This window comes from Anser anser (assembly GCF_964211835.1).
Source record: "Anser anser genome assembly, contig: HAP1_SCAFFOLD_159, whole genome shotgun sequence".
NCBI classification, from domain to species: Eukaryota; Metazoa; Chordata; class Aves; order Anseriformes; family Anatidae; genus Anser; species Anser anser.
Window position 1 is genome coordinate 213,980 of NW_028153762.1, and position 16,137 is coordinate 230,116.

The 16,137-nt window shown below is 38.9% G+C and overlaps 1 protein-coding gene across 1 annotated transcript; it reads left to right on the forward strand.

The window, feature by feature from the left end:
• The first annotated feature begins 6,886 nt into the window (after positions 1–6,886).
• LOC310891531 (adhesion G-protein coupled receptor V1-like) lies at positions 6,887–11,584 on the forward strand. The gene is made up of 2 exons (XM_083853800.1): positions 6,887–7,037; positions 9,425–11,584. Exons 1-2 carry the CDS (start codon positions 7,029–7,031, stop codon positions 10,079–10,081), a joined length of 666 nt encoding a protein of 221 aa, XP_083709926.1. The 5' UTR covers positions 6,887–7,028; the 3' UTR covers positions 10,082–11,584.
• The last annotated feature ends 4,553 nt before the right edge of the window (positions 11,585–16,137 follow it).

The window sequence follows — 16,137 nt, forward strand, 5'->3', positions numbered from 1 at the left end:
GGGCAGACTGGAGGTCCAAAAGAGGGCCAGAAAGATGATCAAAGAGCTGGAGAACCTGTCCTCTAAGGAAAGACTCAAGGGGTTAGATCTTTTCACCCTTTAGAAGGGGACTTTGATCCCATTATTACAGTACCTAAAGGGCAGCTCCAGAGTTGACAGAGGCTCTCTCTTCTCAAGAAACCACAGGAGAAGACAGAGGGCAAAGAGTACAAAGATAGAGTGGGAGAGGTTTTGTCTTGAAATTTTTTACAACTACTGGAACGACTTCCTTAGGGACAGGGTCGGGTTGTCCCGACCTCAGCATCTGGGCCAGGGCAATCCCAAGCACAAACACAGGCTGGGCAGAGAAAGCACTGAGAGCACCCCTTGGGGGGGGAAGGACCTGGGCGTGGTGGTTGATGAGAAGCTCGACATGAGCCGGCAATGTGTGCTTGCAGCCCAGAAAGCCACCCGTACCCTGGGCTGCACCAACAGCAGCGTGGGCAGCAGGGCGAGGGAGGGGGCGAAGGAGGAAATTCTTCCCTCAGAGGGCGGTGAGGCCCAGGCCCAGGCTGCCCAGAGGAGCTGCGGCTGCCCCATCCCTGGCAGAGCCCAAGGCCAGGCTGGATGGGGCTGAGGGCAGCCTGGGCTGGGGGGAGGTGTCCCTGCCCATGGCAGGGGGTGGCGCTGGGTGGGCTTTAAGGTCCCTTCCAGCCCAAACCAATGTATGGTTCTATGGTAGAATTCCCATCACCAGGGGTGCTTAAGATGCAGTTGAACATGGTGCTGGATTATTTCATCTATTTTTTTTTTTTCCATGAAACATTGAACTTCATCTTTTGATGTCCCATCCAACGTGGGCTGTCCTATGATTAAAATTCTGTGGTAATAAACAGCGTGTGCTAGAAATAGAAATAAAAATAATCTGTTTCAATGAATTCAATCCTGATGTACAGCACAGAATTGTTAAATTTATTTGAAGAAGTGGTGCGGGACCACAGTACTGTAGAAACAACATACACTTTCTATTATTGTTTGTATAATAAGGATGAATTGTGAGTAGAAAATACCATCCTCAGTTTCACTTATATCAGGCTGCAGAAGTCAATGTGGACTCAAATTCGCTGAAGTCATTTGCAGGGATCCCAGTGACTTCACTAGAACTGTGAATCTGGATAATGTGATGACTGGCAAAAGCGTGTGGTATCTGAAAATAGTTCATTCATGTTATAATAGTTTGTTCATTCAGCTTTATTTCTCTGTGAAATGATATTACTGCATTTCATACAATCATATATAGCAGAAATTTCCAAAGCTTTTCTAGCATGGCAACATAGACGAGGCCCACATTACTCTATCTAGTGGCAGAAAATGGCTGATGTAGGCTCTTGCTACACAGCTTACTGGTCCAATTTACTGCATACATACAGAGGAGCTAATGTGCATGGCTCTAAGAAACGGGCTGGTAGCAAGCTGCTCTTCAGGTGGGATATCCTAAGGGACTTTCAACTGACATTTGTAATCTACTCATTACCATGCCTCTAAATATGATCAGCTACTTAAATGTTTTCTATATGTTTGTCCGACCATATCGAAACATAAAGAAAGATGGAATTTTCTGAAGTGAATGTGTTAGCGTGTTTAGAGCAAGGTTATGTTAGTAAATCGTATGATCTGCAGGTCAAAGTGTCAGGTGGTATAATAAGCTCAATTTATTTGCTCTCTAAATTGGATTAATCACTGTAATGTCTCTTCATAAGCATAATTTCAAAAAGATTTTAAAATTTATCAGATATTTCATGTTCAGTACATGGAAATTAAACTCTGCTTTTGTGAAGATATACAAAACCAACCAAACAAGTATTTATTATCACTTATTTATGTAGTTTGAAACAATTCAGAAAATATGCCTTCCATTTCCAGTAGCTTGGAAGCATTGTTTTTGGAAAGCATATTCTAGACATAAAATGTTATCTTAGAAATTAGTTGAATTTATGTGGAGAGCAAAAATAGTGTCCTTTGCTTTCAGAACTATACAGCAGATACAGCTGACTGACTAATCAAAGAATGTTGCATGGTTTGATTTCTCCATGATTTGGTCCTTCTCTAGGTGTTAAATTTGCATGTTATTGATGATGACATTCCGGAGTTAAATGAATATTTCCGTGTGACATTAGTCTCTGCAGTGTCTGGAGATGGGAAACTAGGTTCAACTCCTACCAGTGGAGCAAGTATAGATCCAGAAAAGGAAACTACTGATATCAGCATCAAAGCCAGTGACCACCCATACGGTAACAATGATGGGAATTATACAGCTTTGTTTCAGATTATTGTGTAGTTCTTTCCAGTCAGATGAAAACTTTGCTTGGTTGTAATAGTTGAGGAAGCAATCTCATATATTCCACTTTATCTAACTTGAATTAATTCATTGTTTATATACATGAATGAATACTGAATTAGTTTTCTTTTATAATTTTACAAAAAGGCCTCAAATCTTCCCTGCCCAAACAAGCAATGATTCTCTTGTGAGGGCAAATAAAGGCTCTGCATGTAGTTGATCCTGTCCAGGTTTTTCATCAAATGAGAATTCCTGACAATGAGAGTCATTTCTCCATATGTCTTGTACCAGTAAATACGCAAAACCGTGGCCTGTGAGGCTCTTTTGGGAAGAGAAGGTTTTATTATTGTGCTGTGCCTTTTATCAAGACTGACAAGAATATCAGTGAGAGAGGGTAAGGCACACAGCACATCTCTGGAAATAGTGTGATTGAGGCTTAAGGGTATACTGGTATATGTGGTTTTTAATTTCAGAACCATCACAAGATATGTTATCAATCACTTTATTTAAATTGTTTATCATCTTTAAAATTTGTTATGAAAAGCCATGTAAGTAGTAATTCTTGTCTTCCAGGTCTGCTCCAGTTCTCTGTGGGGCCACCTCCTCAGCCAGGTGATAAAATGATTCTTCCAGCCTCTTCTGTGCCCCATATTACTATTAAAGAAGAAGCTGGACACGTCAGATTACTGGTAGTTCGTGCACAAGGCCTTCTTGGAACAGTTCTGGTGGAATACAGAACAGTGCCAGTCACAGCTTTCAGTCCCAAAGATTATCAGGTATGGCAACTGCCAAGGTGGTATAATTGTTTTGGAATTAATTAGAGTTATTTATCGTGGAGATAGCTTTCAGTTTGACTGCTCTAGCCCAGCTATGATTCTTTCACAGAAAGACTACTTTACAAGGTGATGTGGCAAATGGATATGTAATATTCACTTAAAAATATACATCATGTGACTTCTCCATTCTTTTCTCTGCAGTAAGTTGCATTGTCTAGGAAAAGCCTCTGGTTTTGAACTTTTTTTTTTTTTCTTAACAGAGTTTTCAGTGTAGCAATTTGTGAGTTTTGCTGTTGTTACAGACCATATTATTCAAGTGCATGTACAGGTTAACATTATGCTTGTACATACTGGGATTTGTATATGCCTAGCAAAATAACCTGCATGTATCTGCACTTGCTTGTCCAACTGATCATTTGTGCAGAAAAATAAGAAAAATGTACATGAATGCAGATGCTCACCAGTATGTCAACTTAGATGTCTTCTTTTTTTTTTTCTTTTGTAAAACAGATTTTTCAGATTTTTTTTTAAAGCTTAAGTGAGGAAAAGTAGATGTTTTGAAAAAGACAAAATGAAGGTTCTGTTTCTTTTTTTTATATGGATGAAAACATTAGACTTGAACAAAAATATGAAGAGCTCTTATATTGCAGGCTGTTGTGGGTACACTGGAATTTCAGCCAGGAGAAAGATACAAGTACATTACTGTTAACATCACTGATAATACTATTCCTGAATTAGAAAAAACGTTTAAAGTGGAGCTGTTGAACCCAGAGGGAGGAGGTAAGGCACATATATCAGTCCCTTAGTTGTATTTTCATGACCTCTACTCGTTCATAAAAATCTTGTCTTTCTTGGCATTATTTTCTATGTTATTTCTGAAAACAAACAAAAAGCACCTCTACATCCCCACCCCCATACAGCTGTCTTTTTTCGTAGGGAAGAACTGTTCCTCAGTTCTTTTCTTAATCCTTGGTGGAAACAACCAGATCCCATAGCAAGTATATTATTACCATGTATTAGGGAAAGTGTATCACTGCCATCTGTTAGGTCATCTAAAGGCAATTGCTGCTTTTCACTTTGTATAACTTCATGGTTGGTAATGAGAACTAAAATAATGCAAAAATATATTAGCAATATGTTGCATTTCAAAAATATGGAATATTTATAAAATATTTAAGGCTAAACAGTCAAAGTGTTGTGTTTTTGTTTGTTTGTTTTGGGTTTTTTTTTGTTTTGTTTTGTTTTTTCTTCCACATGAGTGAAATCAGAAGAACTGCAATACATAGGTCAAATGGATTATAGCAGTAATAGGCTGTGGATGTTGAGGGCCATAGGGAGTTTGCTGAGCTGTAGCTGCAGAGGTAGCTCGTAGATAACTGTCTGTAAGAACAAGACAAACACTTGAAAGAATTATTGGTTTGAAGGGCTAGTCTGAAGGGACGGCAAAGCATAGTGGTGCTGCCACATAAACCCCTGAATACCTTACAGATTTTTTTTTCCATTTGAGAAAAATTTTAACGGAGATTGTAAAGCTTGTTGGAGGGAAAAGTAATTAGAAACACTGACAGCCATAAATTGATTTTTTTTTTTTAAACTGATGTTATTTTTTTAAACAATTCAGAAATTGCAAGTGTGGTCCCTTCTGGGAGGATGTATCAGATTTCCTTGAATTAATCCAGCTCTCTGCTATGATTGTATGTGTCTATGGTGCAACATGGTCTCAGTGATTCTTTTGGTAAAGTCTTGAGACTTTTCACGTATTTTGTCTTTTTGGTTGAATAGTTGTTTTGTTAAAAGGAGTCAAACTTTTCTCTTTCAAATTGTTGTGACAGAAAATTTACAACTAACTTTAGTAATCCAGTAACTATATAGCCTTTTTAAAATGAGCCTTCTTTTTGGCCTTTCCAACACAAACACAAAGCTTATGAAGTCCCCATTAGTTAAGTTTTCTGCAGATTTTCCCAACATTTTCACTTTGTGAGAAAATATTAGAATAAGGAGCTTGAGGGACTTTATCGTCTCCCCTACCTTTTTTTTTTTTTTTTTTTTTCAATTTAGATTCCTCCATGACAAGCCTCAGTTAGGAGTGAGAAAGGGGAAATACAAAATGGGGACACAAAGAGGGAAAGAGAGGAAAGATAAACTATGTGTATGTGTTTTCTTTCATTCTGACTTCCCATTGCTATTTCCAATGTCATAAATTAAGTAAGAGGTGGCATATGTAAATATTTCAGTCTTTATTAGAACTCCTGTACACTTTCAGAAGCAAAGTTGATACCTTCCTAGAGTGCTTCCCTCTTTTTTTCCTGTTGTCCAGAATAGTTTAAATTTCTCTTTGCTTGCGCTCTGATTTATAAATGTATATATGTGTATATATCTGTATGTCTGTCATCTTAAAGTTGCTGAGCTCTTTAGAAATGATGGCAGTGGTAGTGGTGATGGGAACATGGATTTCTTCCTTCCAACTGTCCATCAGCATGGTAAGCATTTTGGATTAATCTTTATTTCTTTATGCTAACTGTAATATCCCTCATGAACTACACTACTGACACAGTTTATCATAGTGTTATTTTGCTTGTGGTTTGAGATATATCATAGAGTCCTGTCAAAACATTCTTTCCCATTTTAAAAAAGGCTTAATTTCAACAACAGTCAATACTAACCGTAATACAGAAAATAACAGCTTCTCTATCTTCAAAGCTGTATTTTTATAGAACACAATGTAGTTATTCCAGAAGTAGTTAGAAAAATTAGCTTTGTTTGTAAATTTTGTAAAATTTTCTGGAGAGCAAAGAGGAGAGAAACTTTTTAAATTTAAGGTAATTTAAAAATTACCTGACTGTGTGTTTTGATACTTTCTTTTGCCACTTGCTTTATGCTTTGATCTCTGCATCTCAAAAATACTCTTAATAAAAAGTGGTGTTAGCTCTTTTTTTTCTAAAAGAATGCTTTGATTATTTTTCATTTTTGAAGTCTATTTTTGTCACAACATACAGAAAACAAAGATAATTTAATCTTGAGAAAATTAAAAACATACAATATGCAGAAATAAGATGAAAACAAAAGCACCTACTATGAGGGAAACGCTAATGATGGCGGATTTTGAATTAAACCCTAGAGACCTGAAAATATTGTGTTAGCACCCATTATCGAAATCAAATAATTTATTCCACAGTGACAGCCTGATTTTCTGTTTTATTTGAAAATACAAAGGAGTTCAGTTTGAACCTGAGAGTAAGTCTGTGGTTTAACCACTTTTTGGAACTTCCTGGGAAGTGTTGTTTCCTCTTCTGTGTTTCCAGATTTTTTTTAAAATGCCAGGCTCTTTCTCTTTCTAAGCAGCAAGTTATCTCACACAAGATGATCATTACAGTAGTAGAATTTCCTGGACTAGCTTTTTCTTTGTTCCAGCTTCAGTTAAAATAGTACCTGCTTTTGTCCTGTCTGCACTGCTTACACTGTGTTTTACCACGTAACTCTCCCCTACCCTAAATTCTAGTTCATTTTCCTTAATTAGACAAGTAATTTTATTTTTGATCCTCTCTTAAAATATTTGCATTTTATATGTTGCTTTGGAGTGTTGTTCCATAGAAGGGCTGCCAGGACTGCATTATTGAAAGTGAGTTCCTTATCCATGTGGATAATTATTCCACATTTAAAACAAAAAAAAAAACACACCACAAAATGCAAAACAGCAGAAATATTCCAGTTATGCTTTTCTGTGTGCTTTTTGTAACAAACTTCCTTAGCTTTTAAGAAAAGATGGTATAAAAAAATAACTCATTTTGGCACTTGCACTTACAGCCAGCTTGGGAATTGCATCCCACATCGTTGTGACTATTGAGGCTTCTGATGATGCTCATGGCGTCTTTGAGTTCAGTACTGAGTCACTCTCGGTAAATGGAACTGAGCCTGAAGATGGAGATAGCAATATTATGTTGCAGGTTAGAAAGTTTTGGGTCTCATATTGCTATGCAATCCTCTTTTATGTCTATTTTACAGAGCATTCTGCAATATTTTTATAATAGGTCTACAGCATTTTAACTTAACTTTATCATGTACATTTGTCTTGACATTTTATACTTCACTTTCTAAAGTGTATCTTTCAGCTTAAAACTAAAATGTTTTATATAAGTTTAAATTTACTTCTACTTGTTTACATTTGAGGTATGAATATTTTAAAGTAAGTGCTGATGACACAACAAATACAGCAAAGCTAAGATGATAAAGATTACACTGTTTTTAAAATTAGTTTATTTTTAACTCATCATGTCAATGACTTTGCACTGTATATAATGGAGGGGCTGGATTGTGTGCAGCTTGCAGTTGGCAATGACATGCTTAAGATCCTCCGGGTAAGGATTAAGGGACATGGAAATAAGTTATAACAATAAGATGAAGTTGTTGTGGGAGTCTGCTATAGACCACCCAGCCAGGAGGACAACATTGCCAAATTATTCTATAATGAACTAAGGGATATCTCTAGGTCATCTGCCCTTGTCCCTGTGGGTGACTTCAACTTCCCAGATGTTAGCTGGGAATACCATACAGCCAATACAAACAGGTACTGGAAATTCCTGAGGCACGTTAACAATAACTTGTTGGTACAGTTACTCTGGAAGCTGACTAAGAAAGGTGCCCTCCAGATTTGTTGCTTGTAAACAGTGAGGGTCTTGTGGGTGAAGTGGTGATTGGAGGCTGTCCTGGCCATAGTGACCATGAGATGGCTGAGTTTAAAATCTTTGGTAATAGGAGGAAAACTGCCAGCAAAAGTTCAGCCCTAGCTATGGAGACAGCAGACTTCAGACTACTCAGTGAACTAGTTTGTGAGGTCCCCTTGGAACCTGCTTTTGAAGGTATTGGAGTCCATCAGTGCTGGTTAGTTAAGTAACACCTCTTAAGAGCACAGGAACAGGCAATTCCAAAGAGTCAGAAGTTGAGCAAGCTGGGCAGAAGGCCAGCTTGGCTGAGCAGGGATCTTATTCTAGAATTTAGGCGAAAAAGGAAAATCTGTGGGCATTGGAAGCAAGGTCAGTTGAACAAGGACTACAGAGGTGATGTTCACTCAGAGTTGAAGCTGGCCAGTACTGTGGGGACAACAAAAAGTGCTTTTTTTAAAGTATGCTAACAGCAAAAGGAGGAGCAGAGAAAACATTGATCCATTACTTGTTGAGGTTGGTAACCTCACAAATAAGTACGCCAATAAAGCAGAGGTTAATGCCTTCTTTGCCTCTGTCTTTAACACCAATGATGGGCTCGGGGACACCCAAAGCTCTGAATTTCAGGACTGTGATGATGATAAACTCCCAGCCAACTTTGAACTTGTGCAGGATTTGCTGCTCCAGCTGGATGCATATAAGTCTATGGGGTCCAGTGGGATTAATCCCAAAGTACAGAAAGAGCTGGCTGATGTCATTGCAAGACCTCTCTCAATAATTTTTCAATAGTCTTGGAGTCTGGAGAGGTCACAGTTGACTGGAATTAAGTTAAACGAGGAAGTGCTGGATTCTGCACCTGGCAAGGGGCAATGCTGGCTGTACGGACAGGCCTGGGGACAAGAGGCTGAAGAGCAGCCCCATGGAAAGGGATCTGGGGGTTTTGCTTGACAGCAAGAGAAATATGAACCAGCAGTGTGCCTTAGCAGCCAAAATGGTCAACTGTGTTCTGGAGCATAAGGCACAGCAATGCTGGATGGTCAAGGGAAGGGATTGTCCTGCTCTGCTCTGTGCTGGTGAAGCCTCACCTCTAGCACTGTGTGTGCTACAATATATGAAGGACATAAACTATTAGAGAGCATCCAAAGGAGGGCTACTATGGTGGTGAAGGGTCTAGAGGGCAAGAAGTATGAGGAGCGGCTGAGGTCCCTGGGTTTGTTCAGCCCAGAGCAGAGCAGGCCGAGGGCAGGCCTCATGGCGGCCTGCAGCTCCCTCACGAGGGGAGCGGAGGGGCAGGCGCTGAGCTCTGCTCTCTGGGGACAGCGACAGGACCCGAGGGAACGGCACGGGGCTGGGACAGGGGAGGGTCAGGCTGGGGGTTAGGGAAAGGTTCTGCACCCAGAGGTGGTCGGGCACTGGGACAGGCTCCCCAGGGACATGGTCACAGCACTGAGCTGCCAGAGTTCAAGAAGCATTTGGACTACTCTGTCAGACATGCGATTTGATTTTGGGTGGTCCTGTGTGGAGTCAGGTGTTGGACCTGATAATCCCTGTGGATCTTTTGTAACTCAGGATATTCTGTGATTCTGTGACTTTGCTGTATGCCATTTTACACTTTTATGTTCTTCTTTCTTATAGTACAAAGAAATACATAAATCTTTGTGTTTTCCACTTAGGTTGTGAGAACTCATGGGGCCCTGTCTGAGGTGACTCTGTATTGGGTCATAGTCTGTGATCTTACAGAAGACCTGGTCTCTGCATATGGGAATGTAACATTTGATGTTGGCCAAGTGAGAGCAAATATTACCATACAAGTTTCTCCTGACAACGTGCCTGAACTGGATCAGGTGTTTTCAGTTTTGATCATCAATGTGTCCAGTGGTCGTCTTGGAAATCACACTAATGCAACATTAACAGTTTTAGCTAATGATGATCCATATGGACTGTTCATCTTTTCTGAGAGAAACAGACCAATAAAAGTTGAGGAAGAAACAAAAAATATCTCCCTGACAATAGTAAGGCTTGGTGGTCTTCTTGGTACAGTAGTGGTTACATACAGAACTTTAGGTGATGATGAAAAGTCACCCTTTCTTCCACCTGATGTTGTTAGAGCAATACAAGGAGAAGATTATATACCCATTACTGGTTATGTGATCTTCGCAGCCAATGAAAGCGAAGCCACAATATCTTTGCCTATTTTGGATGATTATGATCCTGAGAGGTCAGAATCTGTTTTTGTGGAGCTAAACAATACTGTTTTGATCGACAAAGTACAGGATCGGCCAAGTAAGTGTCTTTCATATGTAAACCAAAAGCTTAAATATGTAGGCTAATATTTATATTTAATAGGATAAAATGCAGCAATTGAAATTACAGTAAAATTTTACCTCTGCCTAACTCTGTATAGTTAAGAATCCTGTAAGTTATATGTCAGAGTATCTCACATTAAGTATGAAGATTCTGTGTGTCAGCATATATTTCCTTTACCACAAAATTTTGTCAGGGGTGGACATTTCTTTCTCCCTTCTGCATCTGCTTTATCCCAGGTGTTTTAGGCCAACTGTATTACTGTATTGGTTTTGTGTGCTAATACCTGCTCACCTGTTGTTTCTGTAAAGCACAATGATAGGAAATAAGCTAGTTGCACTTACTGAAAGCGAAAAAAGCCTTTTAAACATTAAGTGGTGTAGAATTGCAGCTTCATGCTGGCTTTTTAGCGTAGAGGATGTTTGCCCGATCAGATAAATTCAGGTCATTACAGCCTTATTTATGCTTAAGAGCTTCTTGGCATGCCTAATTTCCCTTCCCTCTCCCCCATGACTCTCCCACATTAATCTTGATTTTTAAGGGAAACACTACAAAAAATTCTACTGGGAAACTGAAAGGTTACTTATAGTTCATCATTGCTAGTGTAAAATTCTATTGTCCTATGGACAAATAAGTAAGTAATTTTGCTAGTACCTCACCTCTTCAAAGAACTGGTGTTTTGTATGCTCCACAGCAGGGTAGAATAATAAGTTAGTAAGAATGTGGATTTTCTGACATAATATAATTCAAACATCAAAAATATGCTTGTGCAGTTTGTAGTTATATTTTGTCCAAATCTAAAATGAAAATTTTATTGAAAGCTAGTAGTGGCCATCCACTAAACTCAGGTGTATGTATATGAACAGTATAGCCATATATAGGAGGCATTTCAGGCTTGCTCTAAGAGGTTTTTTTTATATTTCAGTTGTAAATTCTCCTCGTCTTGGATCAGTGGGTGAGACTATAGCTCATGTAATTATCAATGCCAATGATGATGCTTTTGGAACACTTCAGCTTTCAGCTTCAGCTGTGCGAGTTGCTGAAAATTATGTTGGACCAATCATTAACGTGACCAGAACTGGGGGAATTTTTGCAGATGTTTCTGTGAAATTCAAAGCTATGCCAATAACTGCAACAGCTGGTAAGAAATCAAAATAGCAGAAATACACATTCTGTGTTAAACCAGAAAGAGCATACTGTATGCTTCGAGCAACCAAAGCAAGCAAGTGTGTATTGAATGCAGTCTAGTAAAACAAGTAGAAAAAATACCAAAGTGTGAGATACTTACTGAGTGTACTTAGGAGACAGGAATTCAGGTCCTATAGAAGAGACCTTACATCAAATTTAAAAAAACTCAGAGATATCATCACTGAAGAATCTAGCAAGAAAACTAAGGAAAGGAATTGGCTGTTTGTTTCCCTGGTGGCCACTCACTTTCTCAAAAAAATAAAATAAAATAAAAAATCCTGTAGTAGTATATATAGCTAGTACTTAGTCCTTTGTACATATTTCAACCTACCATACATGGCTTATTTGAGTTTCTTGGAGGGAAATTGAGAGCTGGTGACTCCTCTGTGAAACAGACAAATGTTAAGCACAATTCAAGAAGACTTTTACTTTGCAAATGAAAGGTAAAGCTCTCAGGTGATCCCTGAAAAGCTCCACGAGGGAAGGAGTGACCTTATGTCCTTTAGTAAAATCTCCTTTGAAAAAGGTACTTCTGTTTCATTTTATCTCTTGGAAAGCCAGACAACTATCAGAAATCAAATATAGAAATGTCACAGTTGTGTGATCTTCTCAATGGAAGATAATAATGGACCTTTTGTAATTGCTTCTTGGACTGACAGTGTAAACTCTGTTTTGGCCAAGATGAGATTTATTTTCATCCATCCAGATATCTAAAAGGCACTAGGAAATAAACAATTGTATTTTCTGGGTATGAAGATAAAGAAAAAAAAAACACAAAAAAACACACCAACATATGAACACAAGGGAATGCAAAAAGAACAGATAAATATTAGTGCTGATAAACATTAGTGATGTTTCATAATGAACCAGAATGCCTTAATATTCTTCTGTGTTTTGATTGTTTTGTTATTTTTTCATGTACAAATCTAGGTGAGGACTACAGTGTAGCCTCATCAGATGTTGTCTTACTAGAAGGAGAAACAAGTAAAGCTGTGCCAATTTATATAATTAATGATATCAATCCTGAAGTTGAGGAGTCCTTTTATGTTCAGCTGCTGAATCAAACGACAGGAGGAGCCTTGCTTGGATCTTTGACGAGGGCAGTCATAACCATTGAGGCTTCTGATGACCCGTTTGGATCCTTTGGTAAATGAGTCTTATTTGCATATTTTCTCTTGTCCAGTAGCAATCTGCTGATTTGTGGGTGAGTTATTACTGGGCAATGGAATAAAAATTTTCAGAATACAAAAAGGGAAGTCTGGATGAACACAGTAAAGGACAAAATAAGATAAACTAAATTAAAACGTGTAAGTAAGGGCAAATGGTGCCCTTATATAGCGAAATTGAAGCATTCAGTCAACTTATATATCAAGATTTTGTGAGACGAAGGTGGATTTTGGAGTCTCCTAATGGGGATGGATTTTAATTTAATTTGTATTTTTTTATCTATTCTAAATGTTGCATTTCTGCAATAGCTTGAAGCTTAAGTTTACATGCCAAAACCTGTTTAGATAGTGCAGTGTCATTGTTTTACAAAATAATCAGGCAAAGCAGGTTTAAATATCTGGGGAAATTGGAAAGTACAAATATGACTTAAATTGCATTCTTGTATGTTCTGGTTGTTAGTTATTGTAGTTTTTCTTCTTTCTATCATTATCAGTAAAATGGATTGTGGACACTTTCCAAAAATAGTTTCATTACACAGGTTTTGAGAAAAAAATGGTAATTTCAAAAATTTAATGACATTTTAGAAATTTATCTTTTCTATTTATTTTTTCTATTTCAGTATTTCTGGTGTATGTTTTCCAGCCATTTTATTTGACTTACTCTTTCTCCCTTTAGTACCCTACTTTATTTCAGTTATTCCATTTTATCAGCAAAATGTAAAGGAAATTGACAAAAGTAAATAATTCCACATGGATAATTCATTAACTTCATTCTTAACAACTAAAGATTTTATACAAGAAAGACTTATATTTGAAACAATTTAGATGGAATATGTTGACACATTTTTTCCATACGTGACATAAAAAATGATAAAAAATTTCCTCACTGGGAAAAATTACCTTCTGACCGTCTTCTAAAAACTTAGATCATGGCTAGCCTTGAACAATGGATACGTTGGAATAAACTCTTGGGTGGGGGCTGAATTTTCATGCCAATTTTATTTGCAGATAAAATGATACTGAAAGTTCAATTTGAAGTTTAAACCTGATTAACATTTTTTTAATTGTGCAAATGAATGCAATCAAGTGAAATAAAATATATACTTCAGTAACTAGGATGGTGTTTTTATTTTAAATATTACTGTTAATGAAATACACCTCTTTGTGCTGCACTTCAGTGTTCCAGATGACCGAATTTACTGTGGAGGAGCCTGAATCTGGATCAGTACCCATAAATCTGCCAGTAATCCGCAATGCTGGGACACTTGGTAACGTTACTGTTGAGTGGGTTGCTACCATTGGTGGACACCCTGCTGATGAGGACTTGCAGGTTGCCTCAGGCAATATTACTTTTGCCCCTGGGGAAGCCTTTCAGATGCTACTATTGGAAATCCTGGCTGATGATGTTCCAGAAATAGAAGAAGTAAGTCAAGCACTTACATCTTCCTTGAAGATGGTATTAATTTTGACTTGTTCTAGAAATATGTATGATGGAAAACAAGAAATGTTCCGGCAGGAAGGTGCTATAATTTCATGTTATACTTTGCTTGTAATTATTGTTAGAAAAACCACAAATTGTCTAGCTGCATTACTTCTTTTTCTTTTCTTCTCTTTGAGATTGTCCGTGTAGAATTAACTCAGGCCTCCAATGGTGGTGCTATTGGGTTAGATGGCGTGGCAAGTATTATAATACCTGCCAATGATAATCCTTATGGCACAGTTTTCTTTCATCAATCCTTATATCGAGTTCAGGAGCCACTAGAAAGAAATTTGCTGGCAAACATAACAGTCAGGCGAAGGTTTGTATAATGTTTGCTTTATTTGTAATTACTATTTATTCTTCACTTTTGTTTCCACTATAATGTCAAATTTCATGCTCCTTTCATAAAAATATGTGCATCAATTCTTTGATCTGCCATCTCAATGTATTTTCATTTCAAACACATTGTTTTTGAAGTAGATGTCTGTGTATTACATAAATTACTTAAACGTAGTATACATTGAAATGCACAATGTAAACTCAGCGTACACAGTGTACTATTCATTTTGTCCGTTTAATCATCAAATCATTTAAACCTGCATGGTAGCCTGTTCCTGTGATTTGAACAGGAGGACAAAATGGCCAGCCCTTACAGGATGAAAATAAGAGAAGGAAAACAGGTTTTATGCATGTGATCCTAGAGGAAGGATGATAAGTCTGGGTGTCACCGGCTTTTTCTTCCTTGCAAGTAAGGAGAGCTGCCAAGTCCTGAAGAAGACTAAGTTAACTCCTAGAACCAAATGTTTACAAATATGCATTCTTAACAGACTACTACCTAAGCTATAAATAATCAAACTTGCTATCCACAAAAAAATAAGATAACTCAGTTATTCTGGTACTAGTTTCAAAGGGAATGCATTTTGATGTGTTATTTGGAATTTTTCAGCAATTCAGAAAGGGTCAGTTGATTTTGTTCACTTCTATTATTAACCCAGAAACATGTAGAATATTAGACATCCTTTGTCAACTAACAGAACTTTATTTTATTATAATGTCTTTTAGTGAGGGAAGATTTGGTCAGCTGCAGATTTTCTACAGCACTTCTGAGACTGACGTTGTAGCTCTTGCTGTGGAGCAAGGTCAGGATATCCTGGCCTACTACGAGCCTCCTGTACAAGGAATTCCTGACAAACCATCCAAGACCAGAGTGAATGTGTCAGCAGCAAGTGACCCTGTGTATTCCTGTGCAGCTCAGTGCCTAAAAGAACAAGCATGTTCAGCCTTTACATTTTCCAGTGCCTCAGGGATTCCTCTCTGCCTTTGGCTGACGTCAGATATCAGCCCATTAACTAACAACACTTCAGGGTTCCGGACCTGATTTTCCGGGAAAATCCCCAAATTTGAGGATTTTTGAGGAAATTTCCCCAAACTTAGTGTTTTCTTTGAGGAGGGGGCCCCAAAACGGGGTCGCAAGCAGCGGTTTTGGGGGAATTTCCCTCGATTTTGGGACTTTTGGGGGATTTCCCCAAATATGGGGGGTTTCAGTGGGGGTGGGGGGTCTCAAACGTGGGTAACAAAGTGCAGGTTTTGGGCGATTTCCCCCCAAAAAGTTTGGTTTTTTTTAAGGGGGTGTCCCCGTGCCCCCCCCCCCCCCAGCGTCACAAGCAGCAGCTTTTTGGGGCATTTCCCCCAAATTCGGGGCTTTTGGGGGGTCCCTGATTGGAGGGGGGGGGGGGGGGAAGAGGTTTTTTGGGGGAATTCCCTGAAATTTTAGTGTTTTTTTCGGGGGGGGTGTGGGGTCCCAAAACGGGTCACAAGCAGCAGCTTTTGGGGCCGTTTCCCCGGATTTTGGGGCCGTTTCCCCGGATTTTGGGGCTTTTTTTTTGGGGGGGGGGGGGGGATTTCCCTAAATTCTTTTTTGGGGGGGCTCATTTGAGGACTCCCCCCCCCCTTATTGGGGGGGGCGCTCATTTGGTGCCCCCCTTCTGGTTCTTTTTGGGGGGGGGTGGGGAGGGCTCACATATGGCCCCCTATTTTGGGGCTAAAATACCCCCCCCGGGTGTTTAAGGGAGGGGGGGCCCCAGAATCCCCCCCCCAAATTATTTACGGTGCTGGTTGGGGTCCCAAAAATCTGCCCCCAATGATTTAGGGTGGGGGGGGGGTCCTCAAAATCCCCCCCAAATCATTTGGGGTGGGAGGGGCCCTACAATGCCCCCCCCCAAGGCCATAAAGGTAAGGGGGGGCCCCA